The following is a 25677-nucleotide window of genomic DNA, read 5'->3' as shown; positions in this document are numbered from 1 at the left end:
TGGAAGAATGCGGTTTTACAGATACTAGAAACATGACTTTCAAATGAAAGATTGGTATCAAAGAGCACACCCAGGTTCCTAACTGAGGACGAAGGTTTAATGGAGCACCCGTCAAGTGTTAGAGAGTATTCAAGGTTTTTTCGTGAGGAAGTTTTTGGTCCAAAGATTAGGATATCAGTTTTTTCTGAATTTAATAATAAGAAATTTCTTGTCATCCAGTTTTTAATGTCAGCTATGCATTCTGTTAGTTTTGTGAATTTGTAGGTTTCGTCAGGGCGCGAGGAAATATAGAGCTGAGTATCGTCAGCGTAGCAGTGAAAACTAACACCATGCTTCCTAATTATCTGTCCTAAGGGTAGCATGTACAGAGTGAAAAGCAACGGTCCTAGTACTGAGCCTTGTGGTACTCCATATTGAACCTGTGATCGATACGACATCTCTTCATTTACTACTTCAGACTGATAACGGTCAGATAAGTACGATTTGAACCATGCCAAAGCAGTTCCACTAATGCCAATATAGTTTTCAAGTCTTTTTAAAAGAATGTTGTGATCGATAGTGTCAAAAGCAGCACTGAGATCTAATAACACTAATAGAGAAATACAGCCACGATCGGATGATAGGAGTAGATCGTTTGTAACTCTAACGAGAGCAGTCTCAGTACTATGGTATGGTCTAAATCCTGACTGGAAATCCTCACAGATTCCATTTCTTTCTAAAAAGGAGCACAGTTGTGTTGAAACTGCCTTTTCTAGTATCTTTGACAGAAAAGGTAGATTCGAGATTGGCCTGTAATTTACTAAATCTCTCGGATCTAGTTGAGGTTTTTTAATAAGAGGTTTAATAATAGCCTGCTTAAAGGTTTTTGGCACGTATCCTAGTGTTAACGATGAATTAATTATATCAAGAAGTGGACCTACGACCTCTGGAAGCATTTCTTTCAGTAGTTTAGTCGGAATTGGGTCTAACATACATGTCGTTGATTTTGATGATTTGATAAGTTTAGATAATTCTTCCTCTCCTATAGCGGCGAATGATTCTAGTTTTACCTCAGGGACACTACAATGCACTGTCTGAAGCGAAACTGTAGACGGTTGCATGTTTATAATTTTCTCTCTAATATTATCAATCTTGCAAGTAAAGAAGTTCATAAAGTCATTACTGCTGTGCTCTATGGAAACGTCAGCAGTTGAATCTCTGTTTCTAGTTAATTTAGCCACTGTGTCAAATAAATACCTAGGATTGTGTTTGTTTTCTATTAAGAGATTTGAAAAATAAGTAGATCTAGCATTTCTTATAGCCGTTCTGTACTCAATCATTTTTTCTTTCCAAGAAAGGCGAAAAACTTCTAGTTTTGTTTTCTTCCAACTACGTTCAGCTTTTCTCACAGCTTGTTTTAGAGCCCGAGTGTGCTCATCATACCACGGCGTTGGATTAGTTTCCTTAATCTTCTTTAGACGTAAAGGAGCGACTGCATCTAATGTGCTGGAAAAGAGAGAGCCAATAGTTTCTGTTGCAGCATCGAGTTCTTCTAAGTTGTCAGGTATACTAAGGCGATGAAACTGCTCGGGGAGATTATTTATAAAGTAATCTTTAGTGGTAGACGTGATGGTTCTACAATATTTATGGCTGGGTGGTGGTTTTGTAGCCTTGGCTAATTGTATTATACACGAGACTAAATAATGATCTGATATATCATCGCTCTGCTGTAGAATTTCAACAGCATCAATATCAATTCCATGCGACAGTATTAGATCTAGGGTATGATTACGATAATGAGTGGGTCCTGACACGTGTTGTCTAACTCCAATAGAGTTTAAAATGTCTGCAAATGCCAATCCAAATGCGTCTTTGTTATTATCTACATGGATATTAAAATCACCAACAACAAGGACTTTATCCGCAGCTAGTACTAACTCTGATAGAAAATCAGCAAATTCTTTGATAAAGTCAGTATGGTGCCCTGGTGGCCTGTATACAGTAGCCAGCACAAATGTCAACTTACATAATGTTACATAAAGCACCATCACTTCAAAGGAATTATATTTGAAATTCTTTTGAATGATTCTGAATATATTACTATAAATTACAGCAACACCTCCCCCTTTGCCTTTCTGTCGAGGATTGTGTCGATAATCATAACCTTGAGGACTAGATTCATTTAAAGTAATGTAATCGTCTGGTTTTAGCCAGGTTTCTGTCAAACACAGCAAGTCTAGTTTATTGTCTGTGATAATTTCATTTACAATAAGTGCTTTTGAAGAAATAGATCTAATATTCAGTAACCCAAGCTTTATCATTTGTTTATCTGATTTATCTGTGATTTTCATTTTTTGAACATCAATTAAATTTTTACCCTTAAAAGGTTTCGGAATTTTTTTGTATTTACTAGTTCGAGGTACAGACACAGTCTCTATGTGATAATATCTAGGTGTAAGTGTTTCTATGTGCTGTGAATTATCTGAGTTCTGTGACGTGAGGCGGCTAGCAGACGGTCGGTTTAGCCAGTTTGTCTGCGTCCTGATCTGGGCCCTGGTTTGTCATGTTTCAGCTCTAAGACTATTTGCCAAATTTCTAGATAGAAGAGCAGCACCATCCCGGGAGGGATGAATACCATCTCTTTTCAACAGATCAGGTCTTTCCAATTGTCTATGAAACCTATATTATTCTGCGGACACCACTTAGACAGCCAGCCATTGACTATCTCATCACTCCGACGAACAGGAAGAGGGCCAGAACAAATTACTTCTGCTGACATTGAATTTGCGAGTTCACACACCTCTTTAATGTTAATTTTAGTGATCTCCGACTGGCGAAGTCGAACATCATTTGTGCTGACGTGGATAATGATTTTAGAATATTTACGTTTAGCATTAGCCAGCACTTTTAAATTTGCTTTGATGTCAGGTGCTCTGGCCTCCGGCAAACATGTGACTATGGTGGCTGGTGTCTCTATTTTCACGTTCCGTGTAATAGAATCGCCAATAACTAGGGCACTTTCAACAGGATTCTCAGTGGGTGCGTCACTGAGTGGGGAGAACCTGTTTGATGTTCTAATCGGAACGGAAGAGTGGTGTTTGTTCTTGCCATTATGCCGCCTCACAGTCACCCAGTTAGCCTGCTGCGTGGCTTCTACAACCGGAACCGAATGTGCAGTGTTTACTAGGCTAGTCGCATCCAAAGCAGTATCTAAGGCCCTTTCATTCTCACTATCCTCAATTAAAGTTTGGATGCGTGTCTCTAATTCTGAGATTCTCTCTGTCAGCCTGACAATATCCCTGCATTTATCACATGTGTAAGTCTCACTGCTGACAGAAAGAGCTAAGCTGTACATGTTGCATTTAATACACATGATAATCGTCGGACATGACTGACCGTGTGTTTGATGAACGCCGTCCGAAAAACTGCAACGCACACGGGACTCGCTGGCTGGATGTCTCGGTCGCTTGCCGGTGCCTGGGGCGAGGGTGATGTGCGGGACGCTGTACCTCGCGGTGGATCGATGAATGCCAGGCAGCAACGTCTCCACAGCTTCCCGATCTGGCGAGGACAGATCAGAATAACATACATCGGATAAATCCGCCATTAAATCGACAAGGAAGGTTGGTTTAGAGGAAAAAAGACAGTAGACGGTAGCTAGCAGGCTAGCGGGCTATGGCTAACACTAGGTGATTACGCTGGTGGATTGCTAGTAATAAATCGTTCCGTTTAGTAATACTATGCAATAGGTTAAGTAATCTAGTGAAAAATAAGAAAGTTATATTATGTGAATAGGAATAAAGAGAAGGATTTAGGATAAACTCCACGAAGCTCCGAGCGTAGGTCAGACAGCAGTAATATGTAAATATTATTGTTTCATATTAATAAAGCATTTAGCTACAACATAGTTACAGATGTTTTACATTTTTTAAAAAATAGGTTATAGCAAATATTAGCAGCCATGAAGCAAAAATGGCAACAACCAAAATGACAAAATTTTGCTTGTTTTGGCTTTCTCCAGAGAAGAGAGAAGATGTGAAAAAAAATACTGGTTGAGGAGGCAACATCTTTGGAATCCAGAGCTCCTTGTGCAGCTGAAATGAGCATTAGTCCTGAGAATATTTTACACTTTGGACCAAATACATGATAAATTATTTTTATAGCATTTCTTCTTAAAGCTGCAGTAGGGAGTTTTTAGAAAACGTTGACTTAGCCTGAAAATTTGAACAAGCACAACTCACAGGTCACTCCCCCTTGCTCTATGCTGCGCTACAGCCCTCCCTCCACAGCTCCTCCCCCATCACAACGGAGCCTGCCGTGAACGCGCAGGCTAGTAAGCAAGCTGGGCCACCGATGACGACGGATAAACAGTTATGGCACATTCACTGGTACGGACGAAACATCAACAATATGATTTACATTGACTATGGCCTGCCCATACTTTGACTACAAACTTGGTCCTCAAAACATAACGTATATTGCAATACATGTAATGTAACTATATGACGTTGCACTATTTCTATAAGTAATAAATAGCCAGTAAGATAATATAACGGTAACTAACGTTACAGTATGCAAGTAATTATTCTATCGATATGTAATGCTAAATAAGGTTTGCTAGTACATTATTTCAGCAACATGACAAGCCAGTGAATTAGTAGGTTTCAATGGTTGCTTTCCACAATGTGTGACATTTTATCTCTATGTTATGCGGCTAGAGTTTTGACACTAGGCGTTTCTCAAAACCAAGTTCACTAAGTTCGGACTCGCGTCCTTGCCCAGTCAACATAGCATGGTGGGGCCCAGATGGGTGTCACCTGGGCAGCCTAACTGGGGCCCAGACATTTTTGTCCACGGTTTCCATGTAGGCCCCACATGGGTTAGCCCAGATGAACTGAACACTGCTCAGTGTGCACACTACAGGCTGTTAAATGTAACACAGAAACATGCTGGAGTTAATGAGATAATTAGATGATAACGAGCAGAATCACTGAAGGACAGAGAAACAACAAGAACTACGACTTCAGCCAGAGCCTTCGATGAAATCAACTGAAGATAAACTGACTGGCTTTATCTCACACGCTCTTATTGAGAATTACCAGAGGTTTAGATGTTGATGATTTGTTGAAAATAAGTTTGGTTTGATGTCACCGTGATCGAGGTCAGCGCTTACTTCAGTTAGGCAGTTTGACTCTTAACTGTTTTAGCAATAATGTTTCTTTGGCTGATCTTGCTGTTTGTTATGGCAAGAAAAGTAAGAGACAATGTGTTTAGCTGTTGTCAGCTATTTAATGATATGAATATAGTTGTCATCATGTTATGGCTTTGTTCACTGATCTAATGACTGAGCTTTATATGAAAAAAAAAAAATATTAGTTTGGTGCTGGATCTTCTCCAGAACAACTAAAAAAAAAAAAAGTTACAAAAATCAGATCAGAATAATAAATCTGAAAAATACAATGTACATTAAATGCTTTAAAACAGCTGAAATATTTATATACACACAGACATCAAGAATCAGCGTATGAATCTCAACAATGGTGACATGCTTCATGCTGCAATGCATTCTGGGTGCCTCATACAAAACTCATCAATGGCTCCCAGAATGCATTGCAGCATGAAGCATGTCACCATTGTTGAGATTCATACGCTGATTCTTGATGTCTGTGTAAGTGAATCTTGCAGGAGGTTTGAAGTGTTTAGTGAACAATATGTTTTTCAAATTTTCTGATTAAAACGTCTTTAGTGTTGTAATTCTAGAAGAGATCCAGCACGAAGTTAATCACATTTTGCTCATAAAAAGCTCAGTCATTAGATCAGTGAATTAAGCCACTAAAATTACTATATTTTTATCTTTTAGCAGCTGACCACATTGCCTCTTGTTTTTCTTGCCATAACAAACAGCCAGAGAAACACTAAAACAGTCAAGAGTCAAACTGCCTAACTGAAGTAAGCACTGACCTCGATCACGGTGACATCAAACCAAACGTATTTTCAACAAATCATCAACATCTAAACCTCTGGTAATTCTCAATAACAACTTTTGTAGATGTATGTCAGAAATAAAGTCAATCTGGTTAGTAATAAGTGAAGCTGGTAATGCTGTTTGTGGAGATGTTTAATCAGATCTTCAGAGATTTAATGTCTTTTATCTTCAGTTGATTTCATCGAAGGCTCTGGCTGAAGTCGTAGTTCTTGTTTCTCTGTCCTTCAGTGATTCTGCTCATTATCACCTAATTATCTCATTAACTCCAGCATGTTTCTGTGTTTCATTTAACAGCCTGTAGTGTGCACACTGAGCAGTGTTCATTTCATCTGGGCATGTGGGGCCTCCATGGAAACCGTGGACAAAAATGTCTGGGCCCCAGTTAGGCTGCCCAGGTGACACCCATCTGGGCCCCACCATGCTGTGTTGGCTGGGTGGTAGTTGGGACTTGGCAAGTTCGACTCCGGAGAACGAACTCCCGTGGACGGGAGAACACAAGTCCGGTGATTCTGCAAATGGAACAGCAGCGTACTTAACATCACTCAGCTTGCGCTGGCTTCTCCGGTTACCTCTGTATGCATATTTTAGCCAAGAATAAAACAAAATTTGTTATTAAACACCACTCTGCCTCTTTTTGTTTTATTTAAAGAAACAAACAAAAACATATGAATAGCCTCAGGCAACGAGTGATGAATTATCTGCAATGTCATATTTATAACTAAACGAAATATTAAACAACCCTGCCTCTTTTCGTTTACATTTCAAAAATATTAAATGTAATACTATTTGTGCATACTCTGATTATCTTCACTGTAATGAAATGAAATAGGCTTTAGCATAAAACACAACCTTCTCTTTTTGTTAAATGTCAGTTTTAATGTTCAATAATAGCCATTATAAAAGGTATAAAAATATACAATAAGAAATAAAGCAAACAATTCAGTCAAGCGTACAAAATCAGCGCTTTAGTATGATACAAAAGTTAAATAGCCATATATAAATTTATGAAACGTCACGTTGCCCTCAGCCAAAATGGAGCCAGCAGCAAACGTCAGAAGGACTAGCCGAGGTAAGGCTGCTCTCGGCTGGGCACATTAGCGCTGAGCGTCCGGTGATAGCCTGGATCTCACAACTCCGACAACGTCAGATCAAATTTTCAGAAAGGCGCTATCTTTATCAATAAACCACAAATTTGAGCTTTAAACCAGCACATTCTCGCCTGAAAAAAATCTTAAAACTGCATATCATGACATAATAGAGCCCGATCACACGAAAATGCATATCAATAGTACGAGTTTGTAATCTCGTAGAATATATACGCCAAAATGAGTTTTGGCGTGCGTATGGTACGCAGTTTTTCGCGTGCATATGATATGCACTTTATGGCGTATTATACGTACAAAACTGGATTGTTTGTCCGCCATAAGCAAAGCTGCGGCACACCGGTAATCTTGAATTTGAACGCCTGTACGCACTGTGCACTATGGCTGTGCATGACAGGAGTGTGATCAGCGCGCACACGAGCTTGATTGACAGTGCTAAGACACTCCTCCTGGCTCTGATTGGTTGTTTCTTACCGGAAGCGGTGTATTTCTGCAAATGGAAATAGGACCACTGGGAGGAGCCAGAGGAGCTTGATTTTTTCACAGATTATTTGTCTCATATTCTACTGTCAGGACTTTATGACAGGTTTAACAAATATGTAAAAAAATACATTTTTACAAAAGTTACCTACTGCAGCTTTAATTGACTTTATATATTTGACCTTAAAGTAATCCAAGAGTAATCAGATTACATTGCTTTCATATTGTGGTACTCGGATTACGTTACTGAATACTTTTTTATGAAGTAATTTGTAACTGTAATGGATTACATTTTTAAAGTAACCCTCCCAAGCCTGGTTATTTCTGTGAAAAAGAAGTCAGATTCAGCCACAGACGTGACACTTATCTTTCTAACATTCTTAGAAGTACTATACCTTATTGGGACCCATGTGTGTCTGTCTTGTTGAATGGGGATGAAGGTCTAGTTTTCTGGTGGTTGAATGATTTCTAAAGTGTTCTCCAATCTTGGGGTAAGCTGAAGAGCAATAGACAATGGGGCCTTGAAAGCAGCTGGGGTAGGTGGTAAACGAGACCTAGTGGTGGTTCAAAGCATGTAAAGAATTCACCCATAAGACCCAAATGATAAAATGTCAAAAAATATATGTTAAGTAATAATACAATTGAGACTCTTTTTTTTGATAATTTTCTCAAATTTGTTTCAGTGGCTGTATATATAATCAACGCAAAGTATTGCGTGTGGAGATATTTAACATGATGTGAACAATGTCACTAAGATATGACATGGAAATAGATGATATAAAACATGAACTTTGTCAAAGATTTTTGTATTGCATAACAGAAACATACATGCATATACATAGAGGATGATGCTGTTTTCCAAACATCCAAAAAGAAAGGAACAAAAAAGGAAAAGAACAAATGAGTATACATAGGGGGATACAATAAATCAATAAAAGAAAAGGTATCAGGAATTCTATACAATCATTTTGCTTTTTTATTCCTCATATTTTTAAGAGTCTCAAAATAGTGTGTTAGTTGAGTTCGCTTTTAAATAATATGATGTTAGGTTTATTTTTTGCACAATTTTGTTTGTGTATATATGACATTTTCCAGATAAACCCAAATGTTGTCATTAATAAAGAAATCAAGTTATAATAACTTGACAAAGGAGTGTTTAATTTACTCATTTGGCAGTAAAAATCTGTTTAATTAATATTTTAAGTGCTATGAGCTCAAAACTTTAATTTATTTAAATTATTCACTATGTCTAAATGATTGGTCGTGCTTGAAATTCTGCTTTGACAACCGCGCTGATTGGTTGATATAAGTTTTTTTTTTCCTCCATCCTGCTGAATTTGATGACACAGCAGCAGGCCAGTGTACAGTGGCAGAACCATCTGAGACTGAGAAGAAAGACTAAAGTTAAATTGGTAAGTAGAGATTTAAATGATCATATAAATTTGTCTTATTTGCTTTACACATTTTATTCTAATGTTATTTTCCCGTTTTACTCCGGCAGCGGCACAAGTACACTGGCGGTAAAGCAGGCGGGAATAGAGTCGTAGTGAAAGACTCAATACAGCAACGTTACGCTGGTAGGTTAATGGTAAAATATAAGTGTAAATTTTGCTTGGTTGCCTTTAACAGGTTTATTTTTAGAGTATTTTCTAGTTATAAACACACTTGAGTTTCTAGCTTTTTTTTTTTTTTTAAAAATGTGAGCTTATACTGTTAAAAATGAGCTTGTGATTTTGTTTGTGTCTTTTAAAAATGTGAGCTTACTGTTAAAAATAGGAGCTTACTGTTTTGTTTGTCTTAAAAATGTGACTTAAAAATATGAGCTTACTGTTATGAGCAATGTTTCCATTAAGTAAATGTAGTATAAACCTAATAAAGTGGTTGTTGTGAAAAACAGTACTTGTTTTAATGATTTAATGATCAATTCCCCATTACTCAAATTAACTGAGGGAATCACTTTCCTCAAATCATTTGAGTTTAGTCTGTTTGCCTTTTTAAGTGATCAGTACTTTAATTAGTAATTTAATTAGTAATACTTTAATTAGTAACTTTAACTAGTAATTTAATTAGTTAATTAAAGTTAATTCAATGAAGAGACCACATTAGGTTACCACATTAACTCAATTAAATTGAGTTGTCAGTTTCCCCATTACTCAAATGAATTGAGGGAATCACTTTACTCAAATCATTTGAGTACTCTCAACTTATTAGGGTTTACAGGTTTTATAGGTTTTCTTACAAACTGTTACTCTTATACAATAAGAATATATATTCTTATTAGGTAGTGTAATCTTAATTTTTGTTAAAGTCCCTGTGAGTCGGAAGTTGCAAATGTCTTTTCTCCAGTGTTGTGACGTATTTCCAAGTGAAACGGAATATTGAATAGAGGGCAGAGTTTTACTTTAGCGCTCCTCCTCCTCCACTCTAGCATCTTTCACTCATTGCAGACTAACGGTTGGAGGGGAGTGGTTTATGCATTTTTAACCCAAGCCGTCAAACTGACATCATCAGAGAAGGAACGCTAGACTGGAAGTAACTTTTCAGATTTTGATTAAAGATCACCGCGACAAACTATTTTTTTCTGTGTATTAACTTGCACAGATTAATTGTTCATCTCAAGACTAGTAATATGCACTAACAAAGTAAATGGGGTCGATTTTTTTATTTCATGACGACCAGGGGCACATTCAAGCTCGAACCAGTACACAGCGTTTTCCTATGGTTTCCGGGTTGAACGACATGTTTCCTGGAAACAGTGTGCAACAGGTTTGAGATATGTTTTCTCGTTTGGTTGGTGTGTCAAAAATGTCAGCCCAATCAGCAACAACATGTATATAAACCTTTTGCTATTGTATTTTGGAGTGACACTTTCATATTCTCCTCTGATTATATAATGGTAAATATTACAATATTATAGCACAACAATAGTGATCATCAATAATGATAAGCCTAATACTCACAATAAAAAAGGTCATATAGATCATAACACGGAACATCCTTCACCTGAAATGTTTGTCTTTTCATCATGAAATGCAAGGCAAATGTTGGATCACAATAATTAGGAACAACAGCTTCCACAAATCCCTTCATTCGATTGGGATGTTCTCTTTTATTCTGGACGGCAAGGGCAGTGACTGTAATATTGAGTGTATTTTGAAGTATTAAACACGTATTTATACCAACTTCATCAGGCTCCAAAAATCTTCAAAAAGAACACAAAGAATGGCCATCTCAGCTGCCATAGCTGCAACTCTTGCGTCATCAGAACGGGGTGTTCAACGCACCACCGTTTGCGTTTAAAAAACGTTTTGTCGGGGCTGAACGCAGCCCTGAATGCATAGATTTTGTCATGCAGCAGCCGATCTATGCGGCGCCGCATGGAGTCGAACAAATCTATCGACAGTTTGAAATTGGCCACTGATTTGTAAACGCCCATTTTGGTTTTGCATGTGCACTTCTCAGTAGTCTAACTGATGCTTCCTCATTAAGCCGAGTTCAGACTGCACGATTTTCGAAGTAGTCGGGTCACTGTTCTTTTCACACTGCATGACTATCTTGGCCAGCATTCAGTCATTGCTGTGTTCAAACTGCACGATGGATCGGCGACACAAGGTTTCACACTGCATGACTTCACAATAGGAAGAATCGCCGACAACTCTGTCTGGCACGCAAACTACGTTTCACAACCAAACACACAGGAGATGTGACAAGGAAACTACGCGATATCACGCGTGCAAGACCGGAGTTCTCATGTGAGACTGGGATTATTATTAAAAATGGTAGCCTGCAAGAAGCTTGCAATATGAATTGCCTGTGCCCTGATTTGCAGCGAAAACAAGAAAAAGAAAAGAAGAATATGGAGGAGGAAATGGTTGGGGAGACACGAGGAACAAGGATTGTGTGTTCTGCAACGAGAGTGGTCTATAACTCCTCCCCGAACTCCCCGCTGCTCTGTATCTTGCTCTCTCATTGGCTGTCAGTCATCGCCGATGTAGTTTTCAGTCAGAACACTTTTCACACAGCAGGATTTTGAATTGCCGACAGGTCCAGATATATCTTCGGTGATTCTCTCAGATCGCGTCATTCACACTGCGTGAACGAGCACCGATTTGCCTGTGATTTCGGGCATTTGTCGGCGATTTCTCAAAACCTGTCGGCGAGCCAAAATCGTGCAGTCTGAACTCGGCTTTAGAGAGAAAACACAGGTGCATCCTATACAGAAGTCTTGTGCAGTTATGGCTTGTGGGTTTAAAAGGAGGCACACTATATTTAAATTCCCTGCCAAGAATTACTATTATTAGCTTAACTGCTTTAAATTTTCTTTTTGCTCACTTATAGAAAGGAAATTTTAAGAAAATGACACACATACAGCAAGAAGATACAAATATAGTTTCACTCACCTAACCTATCACTTGAAGCAAACATCCATCCCGCCTTAAATGTCTGTGTTAAAAGAGTGTTGGGCCATTGAGTGAAGCTGACTGCTGTAGCCTATATATCTAACTTAGGCGTGGAGTCTTCCTTCACTTTTAATTTTGTAGATACTGTTTGAATGATAGCTTGGTAAATTGTTGGCAATCAAACATTCAATATCACTACTCTCCATTTCTATTAAGATACCTGGTACATCAGCACAGTGGTAGTAGTTCTACGAAGCCCCGGACATGACATGCAGGAAAAAAATGGTAGGCTAATTCGTGCACACGATTTACTAATTCGAGGGAATGAAATAGTAAATCGTGCGCACGAAATAGTAAATCGTACACACGATTTAATTTTTTTTTCTTGCATGTCATGTGCGGGGCTCCGTACAGTTCAAACCAGTGGTCTCAAACTCAATTCCTGGAGGGCCACAGCTCTGCACAGTTTTGCTCCAACCCTAATCAAACACACCTGATCCAGCTAATCAAGGTCTTCAGGATTACTAGAAACTTCCAAGCAGGTGTGAGTCGGAGATGGTTGGAGCTAAACTGTGCAGAGCTGTGGCCCTCCAGGAATTGAGTTTGAGACCACTGGTTCAAACTAATATCACGTAACATTCACATAATTTACGTCTCTATCATGATTGGTTGATATACTGAGGGAGGCTAGCCTCCCCTGCGAACTCTTCTAACCTCTGAATGTAAAACACTCGATGGTGATTGGCTTATGTTCTTGTTGAATTTAACTCTCGTTTCATCCCTTAGGCTAATAAATACAATTTTTTATTACTTTTTTTTTGATGCATTATATATTAGATATTTAACCTTGTCATTGTGCTTTTTCTCTGATGTATGCAATAACCCATGATATCATATGTAATTGTAAGTTCTGCAAGAAAAAAAAAACGTAAACACGTAAGCACGGTAAACAAGTGCTGCACTGCGTCGACTGCACGGGAGACTGACATAGAAGAAAAGAAATTATTGAATAAAGTCATTATTTTTGTTTTGCTGTGTATTGCTGTCTATTTGTAGTACAAATACCTCTCAGATTTTATCAAAAATATCTTAATTTTTGTTCTGAAGATGAACGAAGGTCTTACGGGTGTGGAACGACATGAGGGTGAGTACTTAATGAAAGAAATTTCATTTTTGACAGCAAAGAAATGAGAATTTGGTTTTGCAATCTGATGAAACTAAACTAAATACAATATGTGCATTGTGGCGAGGGGGGCGTGGTTCAGCGAGGTCTGCAACCGGAGAGAATAGCAGGAGACGCTTGGTAAGTGAGTGGGTTGAATACAAATCACGAACACCTGTTTCTCATTCCAGTGATTGGCGCGGAGACAGGACAAAACGCCGTGAGAAGCAGGAGTGTGTGAGAGAGAGGGGAACTGCTGACTGAGTCGAGTCGAGGTTCTTGGAGTGAAGCCCTTGTGGATTGTTTATTTTTGTTGTTGTGCGTTGCACAGTCTTTCTGTTGAACCTTTTTGAAACTTAATAAAGTCTCAGTCAGCAGTTGTTCGTCGACCCTGACCTCTTCCTTCCCCCAACTACGAACTTAAGTGTACTACATGCATATTAGGGGTGTGACGAGATCTCGTGGCACGAGATCTCGCGAGACTAATATGTGACGAGATTTCTTGTCGAGGCGAAAAGTAGTCTCGTGATGTTGCCATGACAGAGTGTTAGGATGATTAGGAAAGAATATGCCACCGCTTCGTTTACATTACGCTTCCACTGTCGTTTTGCTTTGTATTTAAATAAAAAACATTTAATTAAGTTGGATAACGGTCGCCGCCGCGCCATATTTACAGAGTTACGCACGATCGTGAAAGTGAAAGTAAACGCGAGCACGCATTCAAATGCGATTTCAATAGCCCGCATTTTGAAAGCGGCTCCCTGATGAATGCAAATATCTCACAATATGGAAGCTATTTTAGGCTGGGCAGTGTAGTTGTAACCATCTCTTAGCTCTGTATCAAAGAAAAATTTGGTCTTATTTGCACTTTGAATATTGAGAGAGTGCGATGGTTGCACTTATTGTAAAGTGTTACCATAAAAATGAATAACAGTTTTCTCTTAATCTTATTAAGCACTAACAGTAAAGTTTCATTTGTTAACATTAGTTAATGCACTGTGAACTATCATGAACTAACAATGAATGACTATTTTTATTAACTAACATAAACAAAGATTAATAAATACTGTAGCAAAGATATTGCTCATTGTTAGTTGATGTTGGTTAATACATTAATGTTAATAAATGAGACCTTATTGTAAAGTGTTACCATTTTTATTTATACTGTTTTTATTTCTATGATCAGTTTGTGGAAAGGAGTTTAGTTAGGAGGTCAAAGGTTGTAGAAGCTCATAAATCATGTACAGTAAGATCTGAAGAGACTGAAATCATACAGAAGAGAAGTCAGTCCGTTGAGTTTGTGGCAAAACCTTTTACAGTACTTGAGTATTGTTGTCTTTTACTGCATATAATAATTCATACTCAGAAAGTAGAACTGAAATGACATTGATTACAAGATGATTAGTTAAAACATTTCAAATACACCTGCAGAATATTTTTTTCTAGTCATGTATTTCACCATTGAGGATTTCTTAAAAATAGTATGTAAAAAAATCTTGTCTTGTCTCGTCTCGTGAACTCAATCTCGAGTCTCGTCTTGTCTCGTGAGATACCTGTCTCGTCACACCCCTAGTGTATATATATATATATAAAGACATTGGACAAAAGTAGATTTTTTTGCAGAAGTGCTCTTTATTCATTTTGCACAAAACAGAATATAGGCTATATTGCACAAACTGTATCAAAATGTACAGGGAATACAAACACTGAACTCTATGCAAACCAGCAATGTGAAACTGAATATATTTTCTCTCACAGTGTGTGAACCAGGGCATCACCCATTACAGCACCACTTAGAGCAGTAAATGCATAATTACTGTGGCAAACACCATGGTAAAAAAGGCCTATATCTGTAGGTAAAAGTCAATAAATAAATGTTTTTATTAGGGATGCACCGAAATGAAAATTCTTGGCCGAAACCAAAAAACGAAAAAGAGGAAACCAAGGCCGAAAACCGAAAGAAATTATGCCAATTGTTAGTACCATTGCATTTATGGCTATGACTGTGTACTAACTTTACTAAAATCAAGGCATTGCAATTGCATAAATTAATATTAAAGTGTCAAAGAATAAATCAATTACAAATTATGCAAATATTTATTTAGCACATTGCAATGCTTTAGTGCTGCAATTAAAGGAATAACGTCCACTACAGATGCATCAGAGGAGCTGATCTCACGGTTTCTGTTTGCGTCATCACAACATTTCGGCCGTATTGTTTCGGTGATAAAAGTCTTTCTGGGCCATTTTCGGCCGAAAATTTCAGGTGGCCGAATATTCGGTGCATCCCTAGTTTTTATGATTATCCTATTTATGTATGGTTTTTTTCCAACATGTTTCCTAATTGTTTATGAATTGAAATGTTTAAAGTTAAATTAACAAAATATGTGCATGAACATGATTCTAATTCAAATCAGTATTTCTCATGAACAAAAAAGGGACCAAATTCTCTAAATTTTAGCCTTCCCTGCAATGTACAGAAGCCTCTGGTGGCACGTTTGGCTCAAACTTCCATTAAAATGTAAAAATCTTGTATTTCATATTGTGTAGAGTTTGGTCATCAGAACCCCTCAATTCATCACAGTAACTCAATTCAGTGGTGGTCAATTCAAAAAGCTCTGCGTCCATTGTCAGTTTTTGAAGTGCATTTTATCTTCACAGTATTGTGATTTAAAATCAATTTACAGTTTGGTTTATTGCATGTTACTAAATTATTATCAATACTACGCACACCGTGACATGAGTTTAGTCAGTTTAAGAGAAGAGAATCTGTCTGTCGAGTCACTGGAAATCAAACAAAACAAACCTCCTTAGTTCATTCCCAGTTTATGGGATTTTTGTCAGTAGCTAAGGACATGCATAAAATATTTGCATCTTTATATGTGTTCTTTTAAAATCTCTGGGGGTCTGAAGAGTAAACACTGTAAGTCTAATGACTGCCTATTTCCTGTGTTTGTTTGTACGGTTTGCCAACTCAGCGAGGAGAACGTGTGTTGTAAGATGGTTGGATGGCAGTGATGATAAAAATTTTGATAAAAAAAAAGTGCAGATAGAAAGATAGTGAGAGAAACATGCGTGTTGTTCTCCTTGATTGAGAGTATCAGTTTGTCACTCTGAACAGATGCTGCTTGTCCAAATAATCACAGACTTCAAGGGCGGGCCTGAGGAGCTCAATCTCCTTCCCATGAGTCTCTGCTCTTCAGGTTCTGTTTACGGAAAGACAAACATCTGCTCGTCTTCCTTTTGCCCTTTCTCATGCTCACTTGAGGGAGGTCATGTTATCTCTGCAATTTTGGGGGTCTCTGTAAAGCTTAATGTCTAATGCACATAAATAAAAGTAACACTAGTCTAGTCATTTTTTTCAGTGAATTAATCTCATGCTAATTAGTACTTCTATCAGCAAGTTTTGTGAAGATATAAAAGTGTAATTTCTCTTAAACAAGTTTTAAATGGGTCTTCTTCGCAAATCACCCTACATTTGTTTTATTTTACTCATTATTAGATTTAAAAAAAAAAAAAAATTGTTTGTATTTGCACGTGAGGCACAAGGGCATCTCATGATGAAAGTTGAGCCAACAACCACGACGCTTTCAGAAGTCTGGTCCTTCCTTCTTCAGGTTTTTATAGTCTGTGTTAATGGCCACAAACTAAAGAAGATTGGGAAAAGAAAACATGCGTTGATTGTGTTATTTTGAGCCGTTTCATTGAGTCTTTTATTACTATGCCTATTTCCTGAGCAAGTTTCTAGGTTTCAGTCATTTAGAAAGTGTAAATCTGGTGTGCTGCCTCAGGTTTTTCTACCCACACAGGCATGTCAGTGTAGCCCTACTGACCAGTGTTTGGTTTTCATTTTAACTTTTGATTTTGTCAGCCCAGCTCATGCAGCACATCAGTTTGATGAAATGTTTGATGAACTTTCTCTACAGCTCTCTGTTGGCTCCTCCTGGAGTGCTTGTTTTGCCACAAATCAAACCATCAGGGAAATGAGATCCACAGGAAATACCGAAACATACTGTTCTACACTGATGAAGCCATTTAGTTGAGTGATAAAACATTCTTTTGAAATCATTTGTGAGTCACTTTGTGTGCTTCTCAAGAGGACAGCTATTTCTGATTCTATATTTAATAACTCACTGTGCAACTGTGACTTTGAAATGTTTGCAAATATAAGCAATTAGAAGGTAGCTATAAAATAAGTAAAGTTCTGTTTATCAGACAAAAACCAACCACAACTGAATATTTCATCACATTGCAAACTATAACCTGCACTTTTGATGACATAAATATGCAATTAGTACTGTACTTTGATTTGCATATTAAAATGACAAAAATAATAACAGAGAAGATTGCTGGTGTTAATAAGCATGGACCCTTTTCACAGACAGTGATGACGCACTTCTGAAATTATTAACATGGATCATTTAAAAAAGAAGTAATGAAAATGTCTAACATTATTCTTTGTGCAAGCATTAAATTATATAAATTTATATAAAAATTGAGAGTGTTTCTCATACATATGCTGAGGGAGTTATTGCTACTCTCTTCTGCTAGAATCCACCTCTATATTTTTTAAATCATAGAAATGCAAATTCCTTTTCCTGCTGAAGCCTGTATATTAATAAAAAATAATGAATAATATTTGTTATGATCTCCCATGTACCTCTATAGAGGTTTACCCTGTTATAGTTTACTTTCATGCTCAAAACCCCCAAATGTGGAAAGGGTCTAATCTGTGGAACACAGCTGATATGATGTACCTTGTATTGGTAGCTCGGACTGAGCTGGTTCCAGGGCTCAGGGTTACTGCTCTTGTTCCAGCTGTCAAGAGCCAAAAGATAAAGAAATATTTAAAATAATTTGCATTTACTTTCTTAATTACTTGCCATCACAATTTGTATTTCAACATTGTCAGATATAAAATTATAATGTGTAAATTGTTTATTTTAAATTAAAGTTTAAAAGATTTATCATATCACACATGTACTAACACACATGGCAATAGCCATTTTTTATGGTGCTTTATGGTTTTAACAGGATCAAATTAATTGTCTAAAATTTCCAAACTAATTGTCCCATATCTGAAGAATCAGGTCAACATGTATTTACTTTTCACTGTTCATGCTTTACCCATTAATGTATTTTAATATATTTAATAATTTCCTTACGTGACATGAGGTCCTCTGGCAAGACGAAACAAATAAAGGAAGGCTCCACCCATGCCCAGACAGATGAAGAAAAACTGTGGGATGAGCTGTGAAAGATGATATGATTTATGGTTTGTTCTCTTGGAAAGTGTTATAAAATAAATGTCCGGTGTGCCATAAAATTAGATCTTTGATCAGCATGATTTGAATCAAAACATTGTTTTCCCTTCTTTTTTTTTCCTCGAATAAGATTTTTTTTCTCAGTTCTAATTGTCTGATTTTAAAGTTTTATTTTTATTTTAAGTTTTACATTTTTAAATGAAGATGTGTACTAATACTACACACACATACACACATATATATATAGAGAGAGCAGATTATTCTTGACACTTCTTTAACAGATTATTCTTGACACTACTTTAGCAACCTAATCAAATCATATTTCCTTATTAATGTTTGTTATTAAACAAATTTTGTTTGAAAAAAAATGTAGGAAGAGAAGTAGAATTTAAAATACTCACTCCAGGATGTTTCTTGACCTGATCTCGGAGTTTCTGCAGCATCTTTACTGGAGAATAAGAGCAGAAGTGTGTGTGTGTATCTGTGTTACAGCTGCTAAGAAAGGGAGGGAGGAATGGGAGTTTGTTTGAAGAGGGAGAGAGATTGAGAGAGAGACAGAGAGAGATGGGTTTTTTTTTTAAAGACCTTTATTATAAAAGAAACAACTAGATTTACACTTAATGAGTCTTGGACAAGTACATTAAAGACAGTTTTTCCAACCTCAGAAGTAAGAAGTGTTACAACCACACAAAAATACTAAAGTTGTAATACTGTATGTGCAAAAATACTATGTAACTCCCCCCTCGAAAACAAAACACAACGCGGCCTTACAACACTGAATCATCTCAAAAGTTAAAAGATCTTGCATAAACTTATACAAACAAAATCAATTAGGATTCTTCTCTGGTTTAAAACAAACAAAAACACTTGTGGCAATGACATCAAAGCATTCTACATTGCATATCATCTTGAGTCTTGTCAAAGGTGGTTCATACAATGCTCTCCATTCAGGTGTCTCAATATCATTAAATTCAAGTACAGAATGCCAAGGTGTATCAACAACATTTTTTCAGCATTTGTGAAATTTGGCTGAGAAAAATTGACTAAGAGTCCCAAAGCAGTGATATTAGATTCAAAAATGTCCAGGAAAAGTGTTGCCATTGTCAGAAATGTCCAAACTGGCTCCATGTATTGATGGTTCTTTAAAGGTGCCCTAGAACGCTTTTTCACAAGATGTAATATAATAATGTAAAGTCTAAGGTGTCCCCTGAATGTGTCTGTGAAGTTTCAGCTCAAAATACCCCATAGATTTTTTTTAATTCAATTTTTTAACTGCCTATTTTGGGGCATAATTAGAAATGCGCTGATTCTGTGCATGTCCCCTTTAAATGCTCACGCTCCCCGCCCCCAAGCTCGCAGCTCTATAATACATTGCATAAACAGAGTTCAGACAGTTAATATAACCCTCAAAATGGATCTTTACAAACTGTTCGTCATGCAACATATCAGATCATGTAAGTATAGTATTTATTTGGATGTTTACATTTGATTCTTGGATGTTTACGTTTGATAGTATGCTGCAGTTAACGGAGCTAAAGCTAACATTACACACTGTTGGAGAGATTTATAAAGAATGAAGTTGTGTTTATGAATTATACAGTCTGCAAGTGTTTAATAATGAAAATAACAACATGACTCTGGTCTCCGTGAATACAGTAAGAAACGATGGTAACTTTAACCACATTTAACAGTACATTAGCAACATGCTAACGAAACATTTAGAAAAACAATTTACAAATATCACTAAAAATATCATGATATCATGGATCATGTCAGTTATTATTGCTCCATCTGCCATTTTTCGCTATTGTTCTTGCTTACCTAGTCTGATGATTCAGCTGTGCACAGATCCAGATGTTAATACTGCCCTTGTGTAATGCTTTGATCATGGGCTGGCATATGCAAATATTGGGGGCGTACATATTAATGATCTCGACTGTTGCATCACAGTCTGTGTTATGTTGAGATTCGTCTGTTCTTCAGAGGTCTTTTGCACAAATCAAATTTACATAAGAAGGAGGAAACAATGGTGTTTGAGACTCACTGTATGTCATTTCCATGTACTGAACTCTAATTATTTAACTATGCCGAGGTAAATTCAATTTTCAATTCTAGGGCACCTTTAAGAAACAAACTGAACACATTTTTTTTTGAATGATAAAAAGATACCACACATTAAAAACTCATTACTATTCAGCTTGTTAGGGTCCATTAAAAAACAAGGATGTTTCCATCAATAATCCTCCAGAATGGCATATCATAGCACATGCAACAGCTCTCCAGTTACAGTCAGATGATCCCATAAGAAGGAATAACTGAAGAAAAGCATCTGTCCTGCTTTGCAAATGCATAAATACATGTCCACCTTCTTCTTTAGATAAAATAAATAATACACAAAAAATCATCCAATATAGTGCATTTTCACCAGCAGATGTGGAGGAGGATCCATACAAATCTATCGTTTATTTTTAAAATATTGGAAAGGGTTGTTGTAGCCCAGGAACGCAATCATCTTTCTGATAATAGTCTGTATGAGCAGTTTCAATCTGGTTTCCATTCATATCATAGTGTTCAGACTACATTAGTTAAGACTTCCAATGATTTATTCTTAGCTGCTGATTCAGGACTCCTTTCTATACTTATACTGCTCGATTGGAGTGCAGCATTTGATACTATTTCGCATAGCATTCTGTTGGACAGACTGGAGTCTATTGGAATCATGTGCACTGTCTGGTCGTACTCAATTTGTACAGCTGAAGCAGTTTACATCAAAGCCTTTCATTTGTTACCTCTGGGGTTCCACAGGGCTCAGTTTTGGGTTCTCTCTTATTTTTCATTTAATTTTTACCTCTTGGTAATATTTTTAGAGATTTTAGAGATTGTTATGCTGACACCCAACTTTATCTGTCCTCAAATGCTCCATCTATCCTCTCAGATTGTGTAGCTGAGATTAAAAAGCGGATTACTTCAAAACTTCTTAAACTAACTAGCACCAAAATAGAGATTCCTCTTGTTTGCTCAAAAACTAATCTGCCAAAGTCTAAATGTTTCTTAGTGAATATTGACTTTCCAGAGTATACATCTCAGGTTAAAAACAGGTATAAAGTTTGGGTGTCATCTTTGACAGTATTTTATCATTTGAAGCACATATAAACAGTGTCACTCGCTCTGCATATTTTCACATACATAATATTAATTGTATGCATCCTTTCAGTAAAGAGCACAGCTGCATTAATTATTAGCAGAACTCCTATAACTGAATACATTAGGGCACATATTACAGCACTTGCATTGGCTCCCGGTCAAATAATGTACTGATTTCAAAATCCTTCTCACTTACAAAGCACTCAATAATCTTTCCCCTTCATATTTACACTCCTACTCACACTTTAAGATCATCTTCTGCACTCACTCTTGTTCTTCCTCGAATTCGCACAACCTCTTTGGGTTCCCGAGCCTTCAGTTATGCAGCTACTTATTTACTGAACTCATTAACACTGGATGTGCACAACAATAATACATGCCAACCTGTGCCAAATTGAGGATGCCACCAATTTATTAACAAGTAATGTACAGTCTTAAATATAATCATCTGATGCAATAGTAGACATTTATGATAAGAATTTATTTCTATTTTTTTTTTTTTTTTTATAATAGAGTTAATGGATTTACATGTTTTTAGTCCATTTTATTCATCTTACCATTTTAAGTGTGTATATGTCTTTAAGAAATTAATGGTTGGCCTGTCATGACAGGAAGCAGAAAATACATCTGTATAAAGAGAGCAGCATGACAAACAAACAGACAGTCACTAACAGTCACACATTTTCTGGATTGTTATCATTTTGTGGACTCACCTTTCCAGGCACAACTCCAAACTTTTGGGATTCCTTTATACACTGATGGACATTCACATTGGGATTTATCAGCACACTAGGATTCTTGGACTGTTTTAGGGTAAGGTGAATTGGACTGTATGCTTTTAACAGACTGAGTTTTCCAGGTTTTAATGTGTTGTTTTAAAGTCTCGTGTGAATATTGTAAATACACAATTCTTATTTAATCTTATCTCTGTTTTATGTCTCATTCCTTTAACACCTAAACATCACAGTAAAATCTGACCCCATTTTAAATCTTGTAACCCAACTGATTTGGCTGATCGTTACACATTGGAAACAGACTGTGTGGTCAAAATTATGATTATGGAAGTACTGATAATAAACTTCTTGCATTTTATATGTACAATAAGCAAAATTATTTTATATATATATAAAAAAAAAAAAAAAAAAAAAGTGGAGATAAAGTTAGAAAGCATAAAGCTTGGGGTGTCAGAATGCATGACACCTGCGTGACAGCTGATGTAAAATAAAGGAACGGGCTTAGGATAACTGATACCGATCAGTTAAAAAAACTGCTTAACTGGACCCGATACTGAGATCAGCTCAGGACATGGTTAAAACCCTGTCATGTCCGTGGAAAGATGGACATGGTTAAAATCCAGTGACAAGCTGTCTGTTTTTGCTTTTTGCCTTGGCTTTGGCGATTCATGCAGACTTCTACCATCGTCCTGCTTGCACATTTACACGCTTTTCAAGAGCTCACTCCAAATTAATCAACTTTTCTGTCTGAGCCTTCGTTAAACCTAGCTGAAGAAAAAAAACGAAGAAAAAGAAAAAACATATCAAAGTTCATTGCTTCAGCAGCTCATCGAGACGCAGAGAAACTTTGTTGAGGCAACATGCAACCTGGTAACCAGCACACAAGGCTCCACCCTGCAAAGCCCACCATCCATTCACCACAGAGTGTTGTTCCTCAGAACTCAACAACGACCAACAGTCAGCCAATCAGTGCCGCCAAGATTCCCTCCAGCAACTTTGTCATGAAGGGAACACCAGCTAACCTCTAATACTTTGAAATTAAACATGGACAGAACTGAGATCATTATTGTTGGAACCCCGTCACTCGCAGCATTCCTAATGATTATTCCTGCAAGATAGCTAGTACTCTCGTTAAATCATCCAATACTGTTAAAAACTTGGCTGTTATTTTCGATTTAGCTTTTACCTTTCAGCTCCATATCAACTCTGTCACCAAATCCGCATTCTTTCATTTACGCCGCATTGCCCAGCTCCGTTGTTTCATTAGTATCAAAGATGCCAAAACCATTATCCACGCTTTTGTCTCTTACCGCCTTGATTTACTGCAATGCCCTTTTCATTGGTTTACCAGTCAGCTCCATCTCCAGACTACAGTATATTCAAAACTCTGCTGCCAGAATACTTACCCACACTGAGCGTTCTGCCCACATCACCCCAATTTTGTTCAAACTCCATTGGCTTCTGGTTGTATTAAATACAAAATTCTCCTATTCACTTTTAAATTTTTGCACAACCTGGCTCCCCAGTATCTCTGTGAACTGCTCCTCCCTTACACTCCTACTCGTTCTTTGTTGCTGCACCAAAATTATGAAATTGTCTCCCTCAGTCAGTCCGCTGTGTTAATAATATCTCTGAATTTAAATCACTAACCATCTGTTCTCTGAATGTTATCAGTTGTAAGTTATTTCCTTCATCTATGTTGTGCTTGTGTATTTTCCTTTGCATTTTGTGTCCCGTTTTTCATTGTGCTTTATTCTAATTTGAATTAAGTTGAATGTTGGTCACCTAAATGTAAACATCCTTCGACCACATTAAAGCCCTGTTATGCAGTGCTTTAGTGTTGTCCACTCCAAATTTTCCCATACCATTAAAGCTGGAAGTAGATGCTAGGGATGTAGGAGCAGGTGCTGTTCTTTTGCAGGAAGGGACAGATGGGATTGATCACCCTGTTAGTTACTTTTTTCAACAAAAAAATAATTTTATTAACATACCTTCAAAGTGTTCATAGACATTCACTGGATGAACAGGTTAGAACAATTTCTCTGCATGTCTCAGTGTCATTTAATGTTGTACTCTTTTACCACAGCCACCACAGGTTGTGAGCAGATTAAACATACACAGAAGATTTCTCCTGAAACATCCACCCTTCCAGGTCATTTTTTCTTTTTGGGCATGTTTAAAATCACAAGTGTTTGCCAAACTAAGCATCAGTTCCAAACAACAATTACATGTTCGAGATTTTGGCCCTGCTTTATTGATTTTGATTTTGGCCCCGCTTTTGCAAGTGCATGAGTGTTATGTTCCAAAGTGCAATATCAGCACAATTAAATGACCAAAATTAGTTCTTGCAATTCCTCAAACGTAGTAATTTTGGTAGAAAGACACCATTTTTCAAACAGCGCTCTCTTTTCACGCGCAAACTCCACGAACGTTTGCTTGGCTGTCTTTGAACAAGTCCTAAACCTTTGCCTATAGGCTACGCCTCCGGTACTAATTCGTAAGCTCGCAAAACAGCCAATTTAACAATGTCATAATTCAATGAATCCTCCACTGGCAAAGCCGCGCACACCTCCTGGGCTTTGCCAACGAGATTACATTGCAACAATAATGCCCACATGTCTCTAGGCCATTTTAATTTAGCAGCGACGCGTTCAAAGGCTACGAAGTATGAGTCTACTTCGGTTTCACGAAAAGGAGGTACCAACTTAATATACTTACCTACATCGAAGTCAGGTTGCCCAACCTCAGAAGTACTGGAAGGGGGTCTGACGCGCGGTGATGGAACTGGCTGGTTACGCAGCCTTTGGACCTCCAACTCCAGTTTACGTAATTTAACATCCCGATCAGTTTTTAATTCTAGCTCTTTCAGTCGGAGTATTTGCGTTTCGTGCTCCTGTTTTTTTTAACGCAAGATCTAATTCCTTTAGACGAACAGTCACCACCGGATCTACAAACTGAGAAGACTTTCTATCACTTACCGAATCTGCACCATCAGACGCGACTTCACCCTCAGTTTCCGCCTCGGAACCTCCTGCTACACGTTCAGGCAAAATACCCATTTCGACTAACTTGGCATGCAACTCGTCTTTTATGACATGCTTCCTTTGCTCTTTAGAAATCAAGATATTAAAAAAAACTCAGCTATCACGATCAAATCTTTTTTTTCTGCAGCGGTCGAATTCCTCTAGCGTGGGCGAAAGCGTAAATTTAATTAAATCGAACTCCATCTTAAATCCTACACTTCCTTCCCCACCGAAAATTCAAAGCAGCCAAGCAACGTTCCTAATATACAGGAGAAAAAAAACGAGCGGACGAGCCCCCAATTGTCACGATCCGGCCGTCTAGGGCTCAGTCGGACCGGAGACAAAAGTAAAAAAAACACCTTAAAAAGCTTCAAGCGGCAACGGTTCCTGGTCTCCTGTCCC

At 37.5% G+C, this 25677-nt stretch overlaps 1 protein-coding gene across 2 annotated transcripts; it reads right to left on the bottom strand.

The window, feature by feature from the left end:
• Nucleotides 1-253: 253 nt before the first annotated feature.
• On the bottom strand, nucleotides 254-18900 carry LOC137036375 (NADH dehydrogenase [ubiquinone] 1 alpha subcomplex subunit 4-like 2). 2 transcript variants are annotated; one of them, XM_067410512.1, is made up of 5 exons: nucleotides 18776-18900; nucleotides 18276-18361; nucleotides 17868-17928; nucleotides 7944-8102; nucleotides 254-3540 (listed from the first exon to the last, which is right to left on the bottom strand). In XM_067410512.1, the coding sequence occupies exons 1-5, from the start codon at nucleotides 18815-18817 to the stop codon at nucleotides 3322-3324; spliced, it is 567 nt and encodes a 188-aa protein (XP_067266613.1). In that variant the 5' UTR covers nucleotides 18818-18900; the 3' UTR covers nucleotides 254-3321. The 2 variants fall into 2 exon arrangements, with proteins under 2 accessions (XP_067266613.1, XP_067266614.1); XM_067410513.1 differs by lacking the exons at nucleotides 254-3540; nucleotides 7944-8102 and adding an exon at nucleotides 14719-16757.
• Between the last annotated feature and the right edge of the window lie 6777 nt (nucleotides 18901-25677).

Source organism: Chanodichthys erythropterus, chromosome 14, assembly GCF_024489055.1.
Source record: "Chanodichthys erythropterus isolate Z2021 chromosome 14, ASM2448905v1, whole genome shotgun sequence".
Classification (NCBI taxonomy): domain Eukaryota; kingdom Metazoa; phylum Chordata; class Actinopteri; order Cypriniformes; family Xenocyprididae; genus Chanodichthys; species Chanodichthys erythropterus.
The sequence above is the reverse complement of the archived record's forward strand: the minus strand, read 5'-3'. Positions and strand labels throughout refer to the sequence as shown.